This window comes from Bombus fervidus, chromosome 11, assembly GCF_041682495.2.
Source record: "Bombus fervidus isolate BK054 chromosome 11, iyBomFerv1, whole genome shotgun sequence".
Taxonomy (NCBI): domain Eukaryota; kingdom Metazoa; phylum Arthropoda; class Insecta; order Hymenoptera; family Apidae; genus Bombus; species Bombus fervidus.
In genome coordinates, this window is record NC_091527.1 from 5,199,085 (window position 1) to 5,218,615 (window position 19,531).

Consider the following 19,531-nt stretch of genomic DNA (forward strand, 5'->3'; position numbering starts at 1 on the left):
GTTGTTAAAATAAATAAGCAGACGTACAGGACTAAAGATAGAAAAAAACAGGAAACTAGAGAGCGTACGATTAAACACGCAGAAAATTGAAAATTAGAATACAAAATTAAACGGTGAAATAAATAAAAATGCAAGACACGAAGAATTAAAGTGCGAAATTCAGGGCGCGCAGAATTAAGTATTAGAATATATTACGTCGTCCGAAAAGTTTCTTCCATTTTATAAGGAAATAATGGATGCACAACTTTTTTTATTTTATATTATTTTATCGAATTATGATGCATTTTGTTCTATTAAAATAAGGATCACAACATTCGACAGATTAGGTTTCAGGTGTCTGTAAAAGAAAGACACTTTTCGGACAACCTGATAGAATACAGGAATATAAAAATACAGGAAATTGAGTATTAAAATGCAAAATTAAGATAAGGGAAATTACCGATCAAAATACAAAAGTAAGAGGATAGAAAATTTAAAACGAGAATATAGAACTAAAAATACAGAAAATTGGAAATTAAAATAAAGGGTTAAGGCCAAATACAGAAAGTTAAGGATTAGTATACAAAACTAACGATCGAGGTACAGAATTTTGTCTAACGATATAAAGAGCAAAAGTATCAAAGAATTCACCTATTTTTATGTTGGTGAGCATGAGTAGTAGTAATTGTAGGTCAATCGATCAATCACGTTTCAGTATCCTTTTTGTCGAAAGACTAAGAGTCCGACCCTTACGAATTTCTGATCTGTCGTCTCCTTTCTAAGGCTTGAACCATAGAAATACCATCCCTTTGTGAAACGTTTTATCGATGCTCGCGTTAGAGTGCGCAATTTGTATGCGCTCAAACATTCGAGAAAACGAGATTACGCCAATTCACGGGCAGATATCATGGCAAACATTCCTCTGGAAATGGTCCTCGAATGTTTCCCTGAAGTCATTCACCTCCATAAAACCACACCCTTCGATTTAAATACTCCAGACACGGCAAAATAACAGTAATCGTTTACGTTTATTCGGTAGATCGAAAGGAACTTTATTCTTCATTTCATTCGTTCTCAATTTATCGCAAACTTGATATTACTTTTAATAAAAATATTTCAATTATCGAATATTTTACAAATACGCTGCACCATTCAATTCGATGCTTTCATAAACGTATGTAATAATTTTATATAAATATGCTGGTAATTTTCATTACACAACGTATCGGTGTATACGTTCCCCTCTTATATTTCGATCAAAACGAATAAAGCTTCTTACGTAACAATCGAACTGTCGTTACTTCCAACAATTTATGAAAAACTGCGAAAATATACAGAATGCACTTAACACGCGGAATTTGATTTATTTACGAAAAAGCGTGCAGATTTCATCTTCCCGAGAGCTAATGAATTAACGAATGAATGTGAAACTTCGAATTGGATCTTTTCAAATTTACGTAAACTTGATTTCCAACTTCTCCTACTCTGATATATCGTTTCATCTCGAATGAAAATAAATTATATCGTATTTGCCTATGTATGGAAGAATAAAGATCGATTTACTTTTCATTCATGGCTCGATTAACAAATCACTATAATAGTCGCAAGACTCGTCGATTCAGCGTCGTCCTTCAGTTTATAAAACTGTACAAGAAAAACATCGATGGACGTCGAACGGATGAACAATAGCGTCCTTCACAATAGAAATCGTGATTTACATCGCGAGTTATTCGTTCAAGGATCGAAACGATCCGGGAACCGGACGATTTCCAGTGACACGCCTTCGTTAAACCGGTACCGGAAGTAGTCGTTACTCAAACACCAGCCAGCCGAGGTCGCTCTTGAAAATTAGGCTCGCGGCTGCACCGTGGCCTCGTGTAATCGATTCACGCTGCCCACTGTGCCCACGTGTTTCCAAAAGCCTAACACGTTACGCTTCTGCATGTTCTCATGGCCGACTTCGCCGGTCGTGCGATCTAAACGCAATATAGAACCAAAAGTCGTCCACTGGGATATTCGGTTTATTTTTGGAAAATATTATTCTAAGAACTGTTAAACGATCGTGGAAATAAGAAGCTGGACGCATCAAAGCTTCGAAGCTTCAAAGGAAGATGGAATGTTGGGGCTTGCAATTGAAGTTTATCGTAAAATTAGAGAGTACTTGGTGTTAAAGGATCGCGTTCAATTAAATTAGGTGAAATTAGAAAATTCTCAAGTATCGTTTAATTAAAAATCGAAAGTGAAACGATTAATCCGCGCTTCTTATATTTCATGAATTTTATTTAATTTATATTTTTTCCCTTCGAATATATATATTTTTCATTGTCCTTGAATATTTTGCCCTTTCAAGCGCGTTGGACGTTCAAAAAGAAGTTTTACAGTCACGTGAACCAAGGAACACTGGATGCAACCAAAGAGTCATGGAAATATTTATTTGTTTAATTGAATCTTTCACTTGTCATTGTATCGCATCAATTTTTATTTCTCTGTTAATTTTCTCCCTTATATTTTTTTTTTTTTTTGTTCGCTCTCATCTCATGTTTTTTTTATCATCTCATTTTTTACAGCATGGCCGCTCAGACTCGTACAGGGTCGCAACGCTACCGAAAATACGCGACGACAACAAAACAGCCGATGGGATGTACAAGGTATTCACGGCGTGACTTCCGGTCCGCGGTGGCTCTCCATTTTTGTGTTACGCCGGCAATTTTCGCCGGTGCTTGCTTCATCGACGACGGATCTTCCAATCCTGTCATCGTTTCTATCGCAATCGCTCTCTTTTTCTCCGCGAATCTTCGCAATTCTCTCTGCAAAAGATACTCCGTCACTTCTATCGTGTGGCTTCTCTCTGGTTTCTCTTCCTCGACGTTCTCAACTAACCATTTTCCTCGTCATTCTACTCTAACAATCACAGGAGATTCGCGACACAATTTTCCGTAATATTCTTTCATAGAATTTCTTCTAAAACCTCTTTCATATCTCTGCTCTTTCTGTTCTTCCGAACGAGACATTTTTATCAATGTCTCTGCTCTTTTCCTCTGCGAAGGGAGGAGTCTTATTTTCTCTATGGTGACTGGTACTAACGCATTCTTTTTTATATACACTGGTGTACAAAAGTTTTCAGCTGCTATACACGTCTTTCGCTTTATATCGCAAGAACGATACGACGCGTTCTAAGAAAATTTTAACTAATATCAGTAGAAAGCTGTAATAAGTAAAAGAAAATGGTACAACAAGTTGTTATACGATCACATGGTATTAGTTAAAATTTAATTGAAATTTGTTCAAGGTGTCGATTTTTGAATATAAGATGAGAAGTCTGTAGAGCTGAAGATTTTTTAATATTACTGTATTCTGCACAGTATTATTTAATACTCGCTATGACACTGACTACTAACACAATGTATATAATTAATTTATACCATTTAACAATTAATATATATATATATTACTGTGATATTACGATTCGTGGCTGAGGAATATTCTCTTTGGGATTTTGTGTGTCGTCTACTTTCTGGATCTTAATGTCCTCTATTTAGGACAATTGACTGATATCAGAGGTGAAGGGTTGAAACTGATCTCCTGACGATTCTGTATGATCGTGGAAACGAAACCTCTTGTAATTAACGATCATACGATTAATTATTGTATCTGAAAGATTGTATTGTAAATATTTCTTATGCGAAGTGGTGTTGGAATGAAAAGTAATTTTGTATGGTGAAGGATATTCATAGGGTATCCTTATACTTTGATAAGGACACTTTCCTTTTAACGAAGATTGTGATATTATCATAATTTTGAAATAAAATAGTTTTGAAATACAGTTGAAATATTTAAAGAATTTCTAATTTCTCTAGTTAGAAACTTATTCTGAAAGCTTTAATTAATTTGAAGAATGTATTATGAGATTTAAAGAATTAATTATTAAATCATCAATGTGAAATATCAATATTCTAATTTGGACATTTATTCAAAGAACTTAAACTAATCTCAGAAATATTAATTAAAGTATTAACATATATAACATATTATATATACTTATATAAAGTATTAAGTATTCCCTTGCTATTTTCTTTATAATTCTTCAATATAAAAAAATCGATATTTTTGCCATCTTCGTTGAAAATAATATTCCCAACCTATTTGTATTATAGGATATTAAACGAAGTATTTATAACTTCAAGCTTAAGAAACTGGCTTTACTCTCAATTGCTAATAGCGTTCACCTAAATTCGACGTAGCACCAAACTTGAGAAAATAAAACGGGCTTCATCTAACATCTCGCTAACTCGTTTTCACCTCTGATTAATCTGTTCTGTGTTATTTTTGCAAAACAGTCGCGGCGGAAGAATCCAAAGCGGAGAACGGACAATTTAGAAGACCTGAAGCAGGAGCTGGACATTGATTTCCACAAAATTACACCCGAGGAACTGTATCAAAGATTTCAGACGCACCCCGAAAACGTAAGTACATTTATATTTTTAACCCTTTCGCGACCAAATCTTCTCTTCCTTTTTCCTCTCCGAAAAAGAATTTTGTTTATCAATGACTTATAACAGAAACCTATTTGAAATCATTCTCTGATAGTTTGCATAGAAAAAAAGGTCAAGAACCACCTCTACTGAAAATCAATACATTGGTCGTTTGGTTAAATAAAAATCTCCATGAACTTTAGAAAATTGAATGTTCTAACGATCAATATTTTAATTCGAAAATTTACTCAGAACTCCAACCGAGGCAGAGAAAATTTTAGGGCTGTTTACTTTGAATCGCACTTGAGATCTATGTAACGTTACGTGTGTGCAATTTGAAAGAGTCGATCTTTGCTTCTCATGAAATATTATTTAAAAAATGTGAAAATCAAATGAATTAAAAAATAAATCCTTGGAATCGCGTTCTTCTAACCGATTTAGAGAACTTCGTGAGTGTTTACATTAAATCGTACTTGAAGTGTAACGTTACGTGTGTGGAATTTGAAAGAGTCGATCTTTGCTTCTCATAGAATATTGTAAAAAAAAAAAAAAAAGAAAAAGTAAAATGATTTAAAAAAAAAATCGTTGAAATCGCGTTCCAGTTTAGAATAATTACTTGGTGCTGACGCGAGCCGAGTTCTCTTTCTTTCTTTCTCTGCGACCGAGTCGCGCGCCTCGATCGATCGGGTTATTTAAAGCTCTCGAGTATCATCGCTGACACGAAATTCCTGATGTCCCTTATTTAGCGAGGCCGATAATTGTGGAACGCGTTGCAATCGTTAACACAAGACGTGAATGGGTTGATTGAAAAATTAAAAAGAAAAAAATAGTACATATATGCGTTTTAATATCTCTATAGCAAAATTTCAATATCTACTAAAATTATCTAACTCTTGGTTAAAATTTCTGATTGGAGAGCATGTAGTGTGTTATTAATTTGTTCAAATAATTAATACCATCCTGAATATAATCATTGCGTACAATGATTTTGTGTACGATGATGAAGAATGGTTTCAATGATAGTTTCTCCGGTCCTTGCTACCGTTATGAATATCCGCATTAATTTGGAAATGATGTTGGTCCATGATGTTCATTGAAAGAACAAAATAGATATTCGAGGCATATTGAGAGTTCGAATAGATAAATGTTGCCAAAACGATTAATACTTTGAGTATCAATGAAGATTGATAATTCAGATTCTTATAATTTTACATTAAGAGTACTACATAACTATTGGGATATTATTAGAATTTGAACGACTATAATGAAAGAGTGACCGAATGCTAACTGTAAACAGTACTTGTACTCATTTTACACAGAGTAAAAACTATATCCAATAAATAAGAAGTTACAGAACATCGCAATCTAATCCAAAATAAAGGTCAAACTTTATAATTCACACAGCATTTGACAACTGAATATCCAAACTATCATAACACTGCTTCGATTTGGCAACAATTGTAAATCGCAATAGACCTCAAACTTTACCAAAGAAATACTCTAACAAATCAGACATAATGCTACAAACATGATGAAGTAACGATAAACTATTTTTGTTTCAGGGCCTCAGCCATGCGAAGGCAAAAGAAAATCTAGAGAGGGACGGTCCAAACTCGCTGACACCACCGAAACAAACGCCCGAATGGGTCAAATTCTGTAAAAATCTGTTCGGAGGTTTCGCGTTACTGTTGTGGATCGGCGCGATCCTCTGCTTCATCGCGTACTCGATTCAAGCAACGACCAGCGAGGATCCAAATGACGACAATCTGTATCTGGGTATCGTGTTAGCGGCGGTGGTCATAGTTACAGGCATATTCTCGTATTACCAGGAAAGCAAATCCAGCAAGATCATGGAATCGTTCAAGAACATGGTACCGCAGATCGCGACTGTAATTAGGGAAGGTGAAAAACTGACATTGAAAGCGGAAGAACTGGTACTTGGAGACGTCGTGGATGTTAAATTCGGCGATCGTATCCCGGCCGATATCCGTATCATTGAATCGAGGGGCTTCAAGGTGGACAACAGCTCTCTGACCGGTGAATCCGAACCGCAATCCAGGTCTCCAGAATTCACGAACGAAAACCCATTAGAAACGAAAAATCTCGCATTCTTTTCGACAAATGCCGTTGAAGGAACCGCAAAGGGTGTTGTGATCTGCTGTGGTGATCAAACTGTAATGGGAAGGATTGCTGGTTTAGCGTCCGGCCTTGACACCGGCGAAACTCCGATCGCTAAGGAAATCCACCACTTCATCCATCTGATCACTGGCGTAGCTGTATTCCTTGGTATTACGTTCTTCCTTATCGCCTTCATCCTTGGTTACCATTGGCTCGACGCTGTTATCTTCTTGATTGGTATTATTGTGGCTAACGTACCGGAGGGTTTGCTAGCGACCGTGACCGTGTGCCTGACGTTGACCGCCAAACGTATGGCGTCGAAGAATTGCTTGGTTAAGAACTTGGAGGCAGTGGAAACCCTGGGCTCGACATCGACCATCTGCTCGGACAAGACTGGCACACTCACACAGAATCGTATGACCGTTGCTCACATGTGGTTTGACAATCAGATCATCGAAGCTGACACGACGGAAGATCAATCTGGACTTCAATACGATCGTACTAGCCCTGGATTCAAAGCTCTGGCGAAAATCGCTACTCTGTGCAACCGTGCCGAATTCAAAGGTGGTCAAGAAGATAAACCTATCCTGAAGAGAGAAGTAAACGGCGACGCTTCGGAAGCTGCTCTGCTGAAATGTATGGAACTTGCTCTTGGTGACGTTATGGGCATTAGGAAACGCAACAAGAAAGTCTGTGAGATTCCGTTCAACTCTACCAACAAGTATCAAGTTTCTATCCACGAATCGGACAACCCAGACGATCCTCGACATCTTCTCGTGATGAAGGGTGCGCCAGAAAGAATTCTTGATCGTTGCTCGACTATCTTTATCGGTGGTAAGGAAAAGGTACTTGACGAAGAGATGAAGGAGGCGTTCAACAACGCTTACTTGGAACTTGGTGGCCTTGGTGAACGTGTACTCGGTTTCTGCGACTTCATACTGCCGTCCGACAAATTCCCGATCGGCTTCAAGTTCAATTGCGACGACCCCAACTTCCCGGTTGATGGACTCCGCTTCGTGGGCCTGATGTCTATGATCGACCCGCCCAGGGCTGCGGTGCCCGACGCGGTTGCCAAGTGCCGTTCCGCCGGCATCAAGGTCATCATGGTAACCGGTGACCATCCGATCACTGCCAAAGCTATTGCCAAATCTGTCGGCATCATCTCTGAAGGTCAGTTTTCTTGGTAGTTCCTTCCTTTCATTTATTTACTTTTCTTCTAATCCATTCTTTATAATTGGTTATATCGAGGAGATTCTGTTGGAGTTACTTAGTTGTTTTTAGTGAGTTTTTTTACAGATTATGTCGAGGAGATTTTTATTAGGATATTCTACTGTTTGAAGGGAGATTTTCTCTAGAAGATTATACTATATAACAATTGTTTGATAACTATGGTGTGGAAAGATCAGTAATGAAAAGCAAATAGAATTTCTTTCTCATTGAACCTGTAACTGGATATCTGCGCGTTACTTGCGCTTAGGAAGGAGCTAAACTTTAGTTAAAGCAAAGTAACCGCCGAAACTGTTTAACCAAATTTAATCAAATTGCCACATTTACATCCGAATCTTCTCGTTTCCCAAATCGTTTCGGTATACCGCGTAGTGAAGCAGAAGAATGCAAATGAGAGTTTCCCCTTCGACTCTGTCCCTTCTTATAAAATATTCATAAATCCACAGCAGCTGTTAGGAACCCGATAAGTAATTTCGATCTTACACTTCCCAAGGAAGTGGACGGTTACGTAAATGTATTGGAAAATCAGATCGAAGCGCCGAGCACCCTTGCTTTCTTAGAAGAAAATACTTAGGTTGAAAATGATATTTTTGATCAGGTAACGAAACCGTCGAGGACATTGCTCAACGGCTGAATATCCCGGTATCCGAAGTCAATCCTCGCGAGGCTAAAGCCGCCGTTATCCACGGAACCGAACTCAGGGAACTGAACTCCGACCAACTGGACGAGATCCTCAGGTACCATACCGAAATTGTGTTCGCCCGTACCTCGCCACAGCAGAAGCTCATCATCGTCGAAGGCTGCCAACGAATGGGTGCTATTGTCGCTGTAACTGGTACGCTATTTTATTTTATTCTTTACCCTTTTCTGTGAATAATATTTTCCATCGCTGTGAACGTTTGTTTCAAATCCAACATGGTTGTTTCGTATAAGTCCAAACAATTCAATCCCACCACTATGGCTCTATTGGCAAAAGCAATCTCTGCCGGGTCTATGAATAGATCATTGTTAGATATTTCTTTTTCTATTCATAGGAATATACAATAAATAAAAATAGAGATTAGATAATTCGAACATAATATACTAACCAGACCATTTGACCAGTTTGAACGCAACGATCAGTTCAAACAACTTCATACTTGAACCGAATGATCTTACGTTATAATATTTCTCTGAATAATCCTCTTTAAGTTCTTTGGAGTGCACTGACTCTTAAGGTAGAAACACGTTACTCTCGCGTCACGTGAAATCACGTAACAACGGGTTATTTCACGTGACGTCCGAGAAGTGTGAGCCGGTGTATTTCCATCGTTTTAAATCCGTTGGAAACAAGTCAGCGTCACGCCACGCTGTTTACGGCATTTCGCGTATCGTCGCGTGTAAAAGCAGACATCAATTCCGCGACGTCTGGCAGTTTTAATGTCGCGCGAGCAACGCAGACAATGAAGGAATTATTAATAGAAAGTGCGAGGAAACGTACAGTGTTATTTAAGAAAAACTCCTGCGCTTCTGTGAATCGGAAGATGCTACGAGAGGCTTGGGAAGAAGTTGATCGACAGTTAAAAATATTTTGTAAGTACAAACATGGTAATTAATTAAAATTTCTACGTATTTATACAAACAAAATCTAGATGAATTCAAATAACAATAGTTTGCTATTGTGTTTTATAAACTTGTTAATCCTTTGTTTCTAATCTTCCTCTGCGAACCATATTTATTTGCCACGGTACTGTGCCATCGGAGGAGTATTCCTTAAAATATTCGCGAATTCAAAACGTTGTTTGAGTAAAATATTGTCTCACTTATATTCTTATATTCTGTGTAAAGAAGCAGGCAGTTGTAAAGTTTCGGTAAAACTCTAGCTCCAACTTGTCACATAACGTTTGATGCAGACAGCACGTCATCCTACCACTTCTGCTTATGCTTCTAACTGGTTTCTAAAGACTGTCCAGCGGTTAAAATAGCAAATGTATTTTCTGGAATTCGTCTAACTCGCGACGACCTACAATTAATAATCTTGTTTGCTTCATTCCCTGCCGAATGATATTTGCTATCAATGCATCGTTTCCTACAATGAAATATAGTTGAGCCTCGCCATTCTCCACAATAGGAGAGATGCTCGTGGAACATTGAGCTGTTTAGTTTCTAGTTTTCTTCCAAAAGATGATGAAAACTTGTAGTTAGCATCAACTAAAACTAAAAGTACCGTGGAATGATTGTAATTACAGAATTTTTGGATTAGTAGGACATTTTTCAAAGACTCCTTTGTTGGCTGGGCCATCGCAGTTGGGCTTAAAGGTTTCCATATAGAATTACAAACATCTTTTACTATTTCTCCAACAGTACCGAATCTTAGCATGTAATTAAGAACTATATTTTGGAGAGAATTACCAAAAGTTTGCAGTAAAAAAAAAAAAAGAAATTATTTCAGCCGAATATGCAGAAAAGAAGCGGAACGAACGGTGGAGCAGAAAAGCTTAGCAAAGCTGCTAAGAAAATTATACCGTGGGAGCATTGGCTGCTCAGACAGATGACGTCACTTTTGTCATTTCTGGGTGCCAGAATGTAAGCATAACGAAACCTTACTTCCTTGGTAAAGTTTTAAAATAAGTATTAATGTTTCTTTTTATGTTCTTATTTTATATTTTTTATATTCTTATATATATATTTGTTATATTAGTGTAACTTGTTTCAGAACGCATAGTAGCACAGGAAAACCTGAATAGCAAGTATCAGAAAATGATATAATTCAGTAGGAAAATAGTGCAAACGATCAGGACAGCATGGAAAATGCAGACGGGAGCCAAATCAGTTCAGTCCAGATTGGAAAAAAATTCTACGGATAACACAGAAGGGATAGGAGTATTATAAATTACAAAAAGCAATAAATGCCATAAACCTATGTTGAAAAGCATGGTGGAAGAAATGATAAATAGCATTAGTAGTAATAGAAGATGTGAAATAAAGAGAAACTCATATGTTCTTTTGAAGTATGGCAAAAATAACAGGACAGTTGCCATCATACGAGTAAAGTGAAATCAAATTCATATTGAATAGTGCAATATGACAAGCAGAGATCCGAGATCAACAGAAACAAGATTTCTGTCCTGACCAAGCCAACCAAGCATCCCATTCCTGGCCAGAATCTTCATATACGTTATGGCTGGCTGTAATATCAATAATTATTTTAATGAAAATAATTAATAAAAGAATACCTTGAATTTTATTATAAATATACCTTGAACATATTGCTAATCTTTCACGAGTGCTTATAGTTCTATGAAACTTTTTATTCTCTTTTCTTTATATCATTTTCAATTAGACCATGCAAAAATTCAAATTCGGCTTTAGTCTTTCTGAAACACATATGGTATCAACTAGGATATTCTTCTGATTCTTTAACTAAATGGCTATATTCTCCCAGACGTTCTCTCTTTGCATTTATTTCCTATAGCCAAATTGATCTACGCGTTCTATTCTGAATCAGAAATGCTGCAGGATTTTGTGTATTTTGCTCTTAATCGGAAGAGCTACCTGCTTGAGGTTTCACATACCATTATTTACAAGAAACGATGTGTTATTAGACGGTTTCCAATATATAAGGTGATACAAAAATAATAAATAAATCCTACTTATGATATTACATGCTATCGTATGCAATGCGGTAACACATGATTTCACGTGTTACTACCTTTACTGTAATGTGTCTCTACCTTTACTGTAGCGAACTGCAGCTTGTTTATTACTTGTGCTGCACTTGACCAAATCTTCTTTTGATTTATAATACGGAAAATTCTACATTACACTTAATAATCTTAATGAATCCTCACATACATATAACAATGATCTTCTGTATTAGACTCGGTTAATTTCTTGAGCCATACGTGGATTATTATTTCAATGAGCAACAAACAAACGTTTGAAATCCTCTGCCATACTCACTGTTATACTTACACTGAATCTCCTACTAATTTTTCCAATTAATTCTATAAATGCTATTTCTCTTGTTTCAATAAATTTCTGACATTCTAGACTTTCCTAAAACAGCAAAGTTCTAAACTATCTTCCTTTTGTTAATTCTTAGTTTCTACGCAACGTGGAAACCTACAAATTCTTACGACCAAGTATATTATGACCACTCTACGCGATTACTCCTACCATCTGTAACATTTCATCCCAGCAACAAAACCTTTGCACTATACTCCTATACCTACAGAATCATTTCACATACAACTTGACGTTCGATTAACTTGCAATTGCATTGGGATCTATTCAATAATTCCAGGTGACGGTGTGAACGATTCTCCTGCATTGAAGAAGGCCGACATTGGTGTAGCCATGGGTATCGCTGGTTCTGATGTGTCCAAGCAAGCAGCCGACATGATTCTGCTCGATGACAACTTCGCCTCGATCGTGACCGGTGTCGAGGAGGGTCGACTGATCTTCGACAACCTGAAGAAATCCATCGCGTACACCCTCACCTCGAACATCCCTGAGATCTCACCTTTCCTGGCGTTCATCCTTTGCGACATTCCTCTGCCTCTTGGTACCGTCACTATTCTCTGCATCGACTTGGGAACGGACATGGTGAGTCGCATTTTACCATTCGCGTTTCGATCATCTCTATCACGTGTTAGACATGCTCGAAACGCAAACAGCAAAGATTTCGTATCGAATTCGGCGACTCCTCGACGAGTTTCGTATTCCGATGAAATCGGTTGAGGTGTCGTTGACATTCGTCTATTCTTAATCGAAGATTTTCAGCATTGCGTAATTGTCTGAATATTTATCATTGGAATAATCGATTCCATTCGTCCGTGGAATAGTCCATACATGCGGATTGTGTGTTTAAAAACGATGAATTGCCAGGTGCCAGCCATATCCTTGGCGTACGAGCATGCAGAATCGGATATCATGAAGAGAAGACCTCGTGATCCTTATCGAGACAACCTCGTCAACGAAAGGTCTTTCATTTTTCAATTTGCGGGAGAGATAGCTTCTCGAAGTACATCGAGTTAGACTCGTGCGATTGTTTAGGGCAAACTAGAGCTCCGGTAATCGCAGTATCGCCAGATCAACCATCTAGGAACATCCTTTTAACTAGTGGAAGCTATTTTTTATCGATTTCAGTTGGTGTATCCCTCTTATTTAGGTGGCTATGTTTGCGAAAACCAATCTGCAGAGGAATCGCTACACATACGAAATAATTTGTCTCTCTGTTAAATTGTTGGAACACGAGAATCTTGATTCTGTTTGAGACCTTGAGACGCGTTAATTTCTGTTTGATCGAACTTTGATAAATTTGTGTTGAGACTAGATCTTTTAATTATGTTTTGTGTTATATATATTTAAATGTGAGTTTAGAGATAGAAGAGGTTTCATTTAGGACCAAGGTACTCGTACTTTCAGATATAATCAAGTTTTTCCAGCGAAAGCAGAGTGGATCTCACGAGCCAGATACGAAAGAAGAAATTCTCGAAGGAATTTTGCAAGATCATCGAATTGATGATCCGAGGGAAAACCGATCCCGAAGTACATCCTTTTTCATCCCTTCACACTTCCTGCCTCATTGTTCCAATCGATTTGGTTTTCTCAGTTGATTTTTTGCTTACCTTTTCTGCGTTCTCATCGTATGATACTCACTGGTCGCAAGAATGCTGACTGATCACATTGTAATTCGTTGTTGCAATTTGAAACTAACTCAAAGAGTCTATACAAATTTTGTGAAAATGACAGAGAAAGAACGTTCCCCTCTTTTGCATCAATTCTTTTTTTATTTATATCTCTTTTTGAATCCTCGAATCTGAAAAAGGATGAGGATAGTCAGCATTCTTGTATCGCGGGTCAGCAAGAAACGATACTCATCATTGTTCTAACTGTTGGCGTTGTTACTGAGCCTGTTGATAATGTGACGTCAGGTGCCAGCCATCTCACTTGCCTACGAGGAGGCAGAGAGCGATATTATGAAGCGACATCCACGAAACCCCTTCACTGACAAGCTAGTTAACGAAAGGTAACACATCAACAACATAACCGAGTCTTGACAAAAAAAAAAGAAATGAACTACTACTACTGCTACTACTACTACAACTACTACTACAACTACTACTTACTACTATTACTACTACTACACCACTGATACTTTTTATGGTCAGAAAGAGTAATCGGTGACATGATCTGCTTGATTCTTGAAGTTTCATTCATTTCCACGATTAAATATATCTAACAAGAATGATCACACCGTTGATTTTTTCTTAAATGAAATTTGCTTAAGAATTTAAAGAACGAAATAAATTGAAAATAGAATGAAATAAGTGACACAGTATTGAAAATCTTTTCTAAGAAAATACAATGAAACTTTGACTTCAGGAATCAGGTCACAGAAGAGTCTCCATTACCCGTCTATTGGTCGTTACACCTCTTATATTATTCCTATCGTTATTGTACAGTAGCTAGTTCTGTCTCGTATATACTCTCGGACACTATAAGAAAGAAAGAAGAAAAAAAAGAAACAAATAACGACACAGAGATATATCACGACACGTTTCTAGCCCAAAAATAAAGCTCGTACAAACTCGTTGTCCGATCATACGCGCAGACCACGAGGAACTGTGAACGAGGTGACAACGATTCTCGTGTTACAAATTAATCCCTAGCCTGATTTTTGTCCGTGTGCATACGAATTGTTCGATGTTGTATTCTTTTCTTCGTGTTCAGTTCTTCTCTTTCTTTTCTTTGTCTTATGTTCCATTCTCTGTTTCTTTCCCCCTTTCTTTTTTTTTTTTTTTTTTTTTTTTGTGGAAAGTTTGTCGAATTAATTAACTGTCCTGTGTTTGTTGAACGAAATTTTTACGCTAACGAATTTCTACGTGAACGACCAAACGGTTGCTGGTTCGCGAGTGAATGCCACTTTTCAACTAAATGCATCGCATTGAAAGAAAGAAAGTAAAAAAAAAAAATATGGATAAAATCCTGCGTTTCGCATTTGAAGAGAAGCATAACTGTCTGAAGGATTGTCTAAAACGCTTTTTCTGTCACAAAGAAAGCTTTTTCGCTCGAGCTTCCACGTGAACGAACGCGTATTTTGAAATAAAACAGGAACATAAGGAAATTTTGGTACATGGTTCTTGTATATACGTATATATATATAATTTTCTATATTTTTCTTTTGTTTCCGTATCTTTTTTCTCCTACTTGCGTTTCCTCGCTTTGTAAGTTTGTTGGTCGAAACGCTAAAGGCTGTGGGTTTAATTTGTTCCGATGCCTTGGTCGAAGGACTATCAGACACACTAGGAGATGATAAATGACCGAATGATCGAACAAGGTAACAGAATGGTGCACGCAGGTATAAAAACACATGAGGGCATTTTGGTGACTGGGTATTATTTACACACTATAGAGCTTTATTATCTACTCTCAACTTTTAATATATTCTCTATCTATCAAAGCTGGATTGTGAATCTTGATCGGTGACGTTTGCTCGTCCACGATTAACCGATACTACTCGATTTCGGTCGTTCGACGAAACAATTTTAATTGAGATCGGACGAGAAGTTTTGCCTGTCGTTTGTTAAATTAACTTTATCGATAATCTATTATCCATATCATCGTTAGATTGCGTATGATACAATTCGATTATCATAAAATGTCATCTGCAGAGAAAAAGTATTTCCTGGAATTGTTAAAATATCGTAGGACGAGCAATCAGTCAACTTCCTTTTTCGAAGATTTTCCTCATTCCTTCGAATGAACACGAAAAGAAAGACAAAATACAAATATTGCCAGTCAAGCAGTCGCTTCCATAACGGTGATCTTCGCTTGTAATTTGTATGTTATTTCGTTAACGCCAAAGGTAAGCCCATCTCTATCTATTTATTCACTTCCTCTGCCACTTTCTCTATGATACTATTTCTCTACTTCATATTTTCCAGCTCAGCTTTTTCTCTAATCTTCTCGCCACCCTTCTTTCTTATCAAAAAGTTCTGTCGCCGTCATCGATCGTCTGCCACGTTTGGCCCACCACGGACAAGGAAGTCCTTTTCTCTTCTTTTCTCCCTCGTTTTTTCATATTCTTCTAAAAACAAAAAGAAAAACCAGTTTCATCGGTGATGACGTATCGAGATTCAAAGGAGCACAGATCGATCTGCTCGATGTTCGTCGCTTTTCCATTCGATCATTCATATTTTTAATTCGCCGTCCACGAGTTCCGATACGACACCATCATCATCATCATCATTATTATTATTACTATGAATCCTTTTTTGTTAGATAGTATTCTTTATTACGTAAAATTGTTTGCTTCACCTACTTTCTGAATTTCATTGCTTCATCCGAATTTATTTTCTAATCTTCTCTCCTTTTTCGCACTTATCGTCTTGTGTATCTCTTCCTCAACCAACCTCGACTGCCTTTTTACGCAACAGGCGAAAGTCGTTGCTCTGCCTCGTTGAAACATCAACGATCGATCTTTCGTTTTCCTCTGCTCTTTTTTTTTTCTTTTCGATTCTTGATCGCTACGTCCAACCACCCAAGTACAACACGATCCTTCTTTCCAGTCGACCGATTAAACGGTCTTGAATATAATCGACGATGGTCGTTGAACATTCGGATATCGTATAAGTCAACTCTACTATCTACAAGACACTTGTCATTCACTTTTCTTTGATCTGAAGTCGAAAATGGACATGCGCAGACGGAAAGGTGAACAAGTTTACATACTCGTGAAGAGAAACGTGTGGAAGAATCCGATGCAGAAACATGACGTAATTTCGTGGTTGTCGCGTGTAATTTCTTTGTTTATTGAAGATGTTGGCTAAAGAAGTTCAGCCACCGAAGTTCCACAACTCAGTTCAATTCCCATTGTTGCTACTTCTGCATCGACCGATTCTCGACGATCTTGCAATCAAGTGACGGGCTTAGTTTTGAGACTTAGTAGTCTAAGGCGAGTCTCGTTGAAAGGAGCGACTGTGGTCGTCGACGAAAGTCTTAACACGTTCGTTTCGAAACTCGACGAAGCGGTCAGTGAACAATAAATTTGAAACAGAGTTTCACAAAATGCCAATGTTACACGGAGATTGTTAGTTTCAGTAACAGTGAATCGTTGTTTAATGAAAATTCTCGACTCTGCTTGTCTCGCTTTAATCTTAAAAATACCTTTTTATATATAAAAAAAAAGTAGCTTTTTATAAAAAGAAGGAAGAGATAAGCGTGCGTATACGATAACACGTGTTAAGATGCTTTATAAATTATCGTTTAATAATAGATGTTGTTCCTGTTCAACGATATTCGCCTGTGAGAGTCATAGCTAGTTGAGTCTCGATTCTATTTTATATATAATTGTCTACATAGATCGATATAGTCGTATTATATATATATATATCTATATATGTATATATATATATATATTATATTTACTATTCATCCCCTTGGTAATTATCTCATTATTATCATTATTATCGTTATTATCTATCAGCATCATTGTCATCATTATCATCGGTATTATTAGCAATTATCGTTGACCCCCTTTTTTTCCGATCATCATCGTAATATCGATCCCGCCATATCCATATAGTCATTATCTTTTCGCATAAAATCCTTTCTCACGATTGTTTACCACACTTCTCTTGTTACTACTGTTTCTTTTTTTTTTTACAATTTACAATAATAACGCCGTCACGACCCACACACGCATATTTACTGTTACTACCAGTAACTAATACTATTACTACTACTACTACTACTATTATTATTATTATTATTAAATGAAAAAGAAGATAGCAACTACTATCATTATACTACTTTTTTTAAATACTCTATTGTCACACAGCTGTGCCGCTGCTACTACCTCTATATTTTATATTATCCACTATTTGATCTACTATATCACCTATTTAACCATTTGTTATACTTTCATAAGTTGTATCCACGCATAAGACGAACCGTAACGAACGAGACGAAAGATACTGTGACCGAAAGGAAATACAATAAGATGATTAAGAAAAGTAGGAAGAGAGAAAGAGAGAGAAAGAGAGAGAGAGAAAGAGAGGGAGAGAAAGAAATACGAAAGAAATAATCTGAGACGGAACGAAATAAATATGGCACCACTTTGTACCATTTTTTTTAGGCGTCATGATCTCTTCTTTGCAGTTTTTTATTCTTTACAGTCCTCTCACATTTTATTCTGTAATGCGCTGCCTACCGCCGCTGCCTTCTACCACTTCTGCGACTGGCAACTTTCTAACGACCGCTGAACGACCGAGCGAGACATACTTTTTTAATTATTATAAAGATACCCACCTTTCTTCGCCGATCGAAATTTATCATCTGATGCTCGTGACTCTCACCGGGCCCGATGTGCATTTTATATTAATATAACATGGGAGGAACAAGGCCATTCACGATCCCTCGTGCTCCAGAGAGCCTATCTGTTTCTTTTCCATTGAATACGTCGAATATTTTCCGGTTTACTGATTCGTCAACATTTTTCGTTGTTCGAGAATATCGTAAGAGGACAAACAAGCGTTGAAAATGTTGTCGTGACAACGTCTCTCTGTACATCGAGGGGTCATATGCCTGTGAAGATACGTACTAACAAAACTGAAGCTTAAATTATACGTACTCGAGGTGCAGGAAAAAGTAAGGAAGTCTAACTGAAAGTGATCGTGATTATTCTACACGGAATATTTCTACACAGATTACATTCGTGATTCGAGGAACCTTTTCACGATCCTCCAGTCACGTTCAATGTGCGAAATATTACGCGGATCTTCCCTTCGTTTCAGAGGACCGATTCTTCGAACGCTGAATGAAGCAAACTTACAAACTCGCAAAGAAACGATGGAAGGTTATATCGTAGTTTCGGTATCGATTTTGCTACTTTTTATGTCTCTACATACATACGTTATATATATACGTAATAATAAAAGTTGCGATTCAGCGGAAGATCAGCCCCTTGGTAGTTGTTCCCCCAGAAGGAAGCGTACGAAAGTTTCGTTATGATTTTCCTGTGGGAAGAACGAAACGAGAGGAAGTGTAGGAACCACGGCCAATGGAAAACAGCCACGAATCTCTCTTTTTTTCCTTGGTCAACTCTGTATTGACTACAAGTGTAAGATCACGTGGCACTTCCTGGCTCTTTCGTCTGCACTTTAATCTTGTAAATATAATGTAAATATGCATACATGTGTGTATATATATCTATCTTGTACGGTGTACGGGGTGCTTGGTACACGTATTTTTTCTAATCAATGGTGGATGGCAGGTGCCGGCCATCTCGCTAGCTTACGAGGCACCGGAGTCGGACATTATGAAACGCCAGCCCCGCGATCCTTACAGAGACAATCTTGTCAACCGAAGGTGGGTCTCCCAACTACCCACCAGAGAAACCAATCTATTATCTAGCAAAAACCCATGCACTCACACCCAAAGCTGCAGACGCATATTAACATTCGAACACGAACACGTACTTACATACAACGTACAGAGAAACGTACAGAAATACATACATATTCATATACAGAGAGACATACACACAGGTACATGGTGCGCTGGATGGTCAAATCTTTGCTGCTGATTATTCTGAGAAGCTTTGTCTATAACTTTACCTCTTTATGTTATCTTCTTTTTTTTCTGTTTTGAGATTGAGAATTTCATAGTTTTTGATAGCTTCTGTATAGAGAAGAGCTTCCTAGATGATCTTAGAATTTTTATCGAAGATTAACCAAGTCAGCGGTGTT

General features: G+C 37.4%; 1 protein-coding gene and 1 long non-coding RNA gene across 10 annotated transcripts in view; both read left to right on the top strand.

The window, feature by feature from the left end:
• Positions 1-19,531, top strand: part of Atpalpha (sodium/potassium-transporting ATPase subunit alpha) — a 166,228-nt gene that overhangs the window by 136,444 nt on the left and 10,253 nt on the right. For 3 of the 8 annotated variants that reach the window (XM_072012729.1, XM_072012732.1, XM_072012733.1), the window contains exons 2-7: positions 2,547-2,627; positions 4,317-4,442; positions 6,014-7,739; positions 8,395-8,631; positions 12,082-12,383; positions 13,715-13,809. In XM_072012729.1, coding sequence (XP_071868830.1) covers positions 2,547-2,627; positions 4,317-4,442; positions 6,014-7,739; positions 8,395-8,631; positions 12,082-12,383; positions 13,715-13,809 — 2,567 coding nt within the window. Of the gene's footprint in view, positions 1-2,546; positions 2,628-4,316; positions 4,443-6,013; positions 7,740-8,394; positions 8,632-12,081; positions 12,384-12,665; positions 12,761-13,714; positions 13,810-19,056; positions 19,152-19,531 lie in introns of all 8 variants that reach the window. The other 5 variants (XM_072012734.1, XM_072012735.1, XM_072012736.1 and 2 more) reach the window with 3 other exon arrangements.
• LOC139992151 (uncharacterized) lies at positions 8,682-11,051 on the top strand. 2 transcript variants are annotated; one of them, XR_011801033.1, is made up of 2 exons: positions 8,682-10,389; positions 10,492-11,051. It is a non-coding gene; the product is annotated as an uncharacterized lncRNA (long non-coding RNA). The 2 variants fall into 2 exon arrangements; XR_011801032.1 differs by having other exon boundaries at positions 8,682-10,361.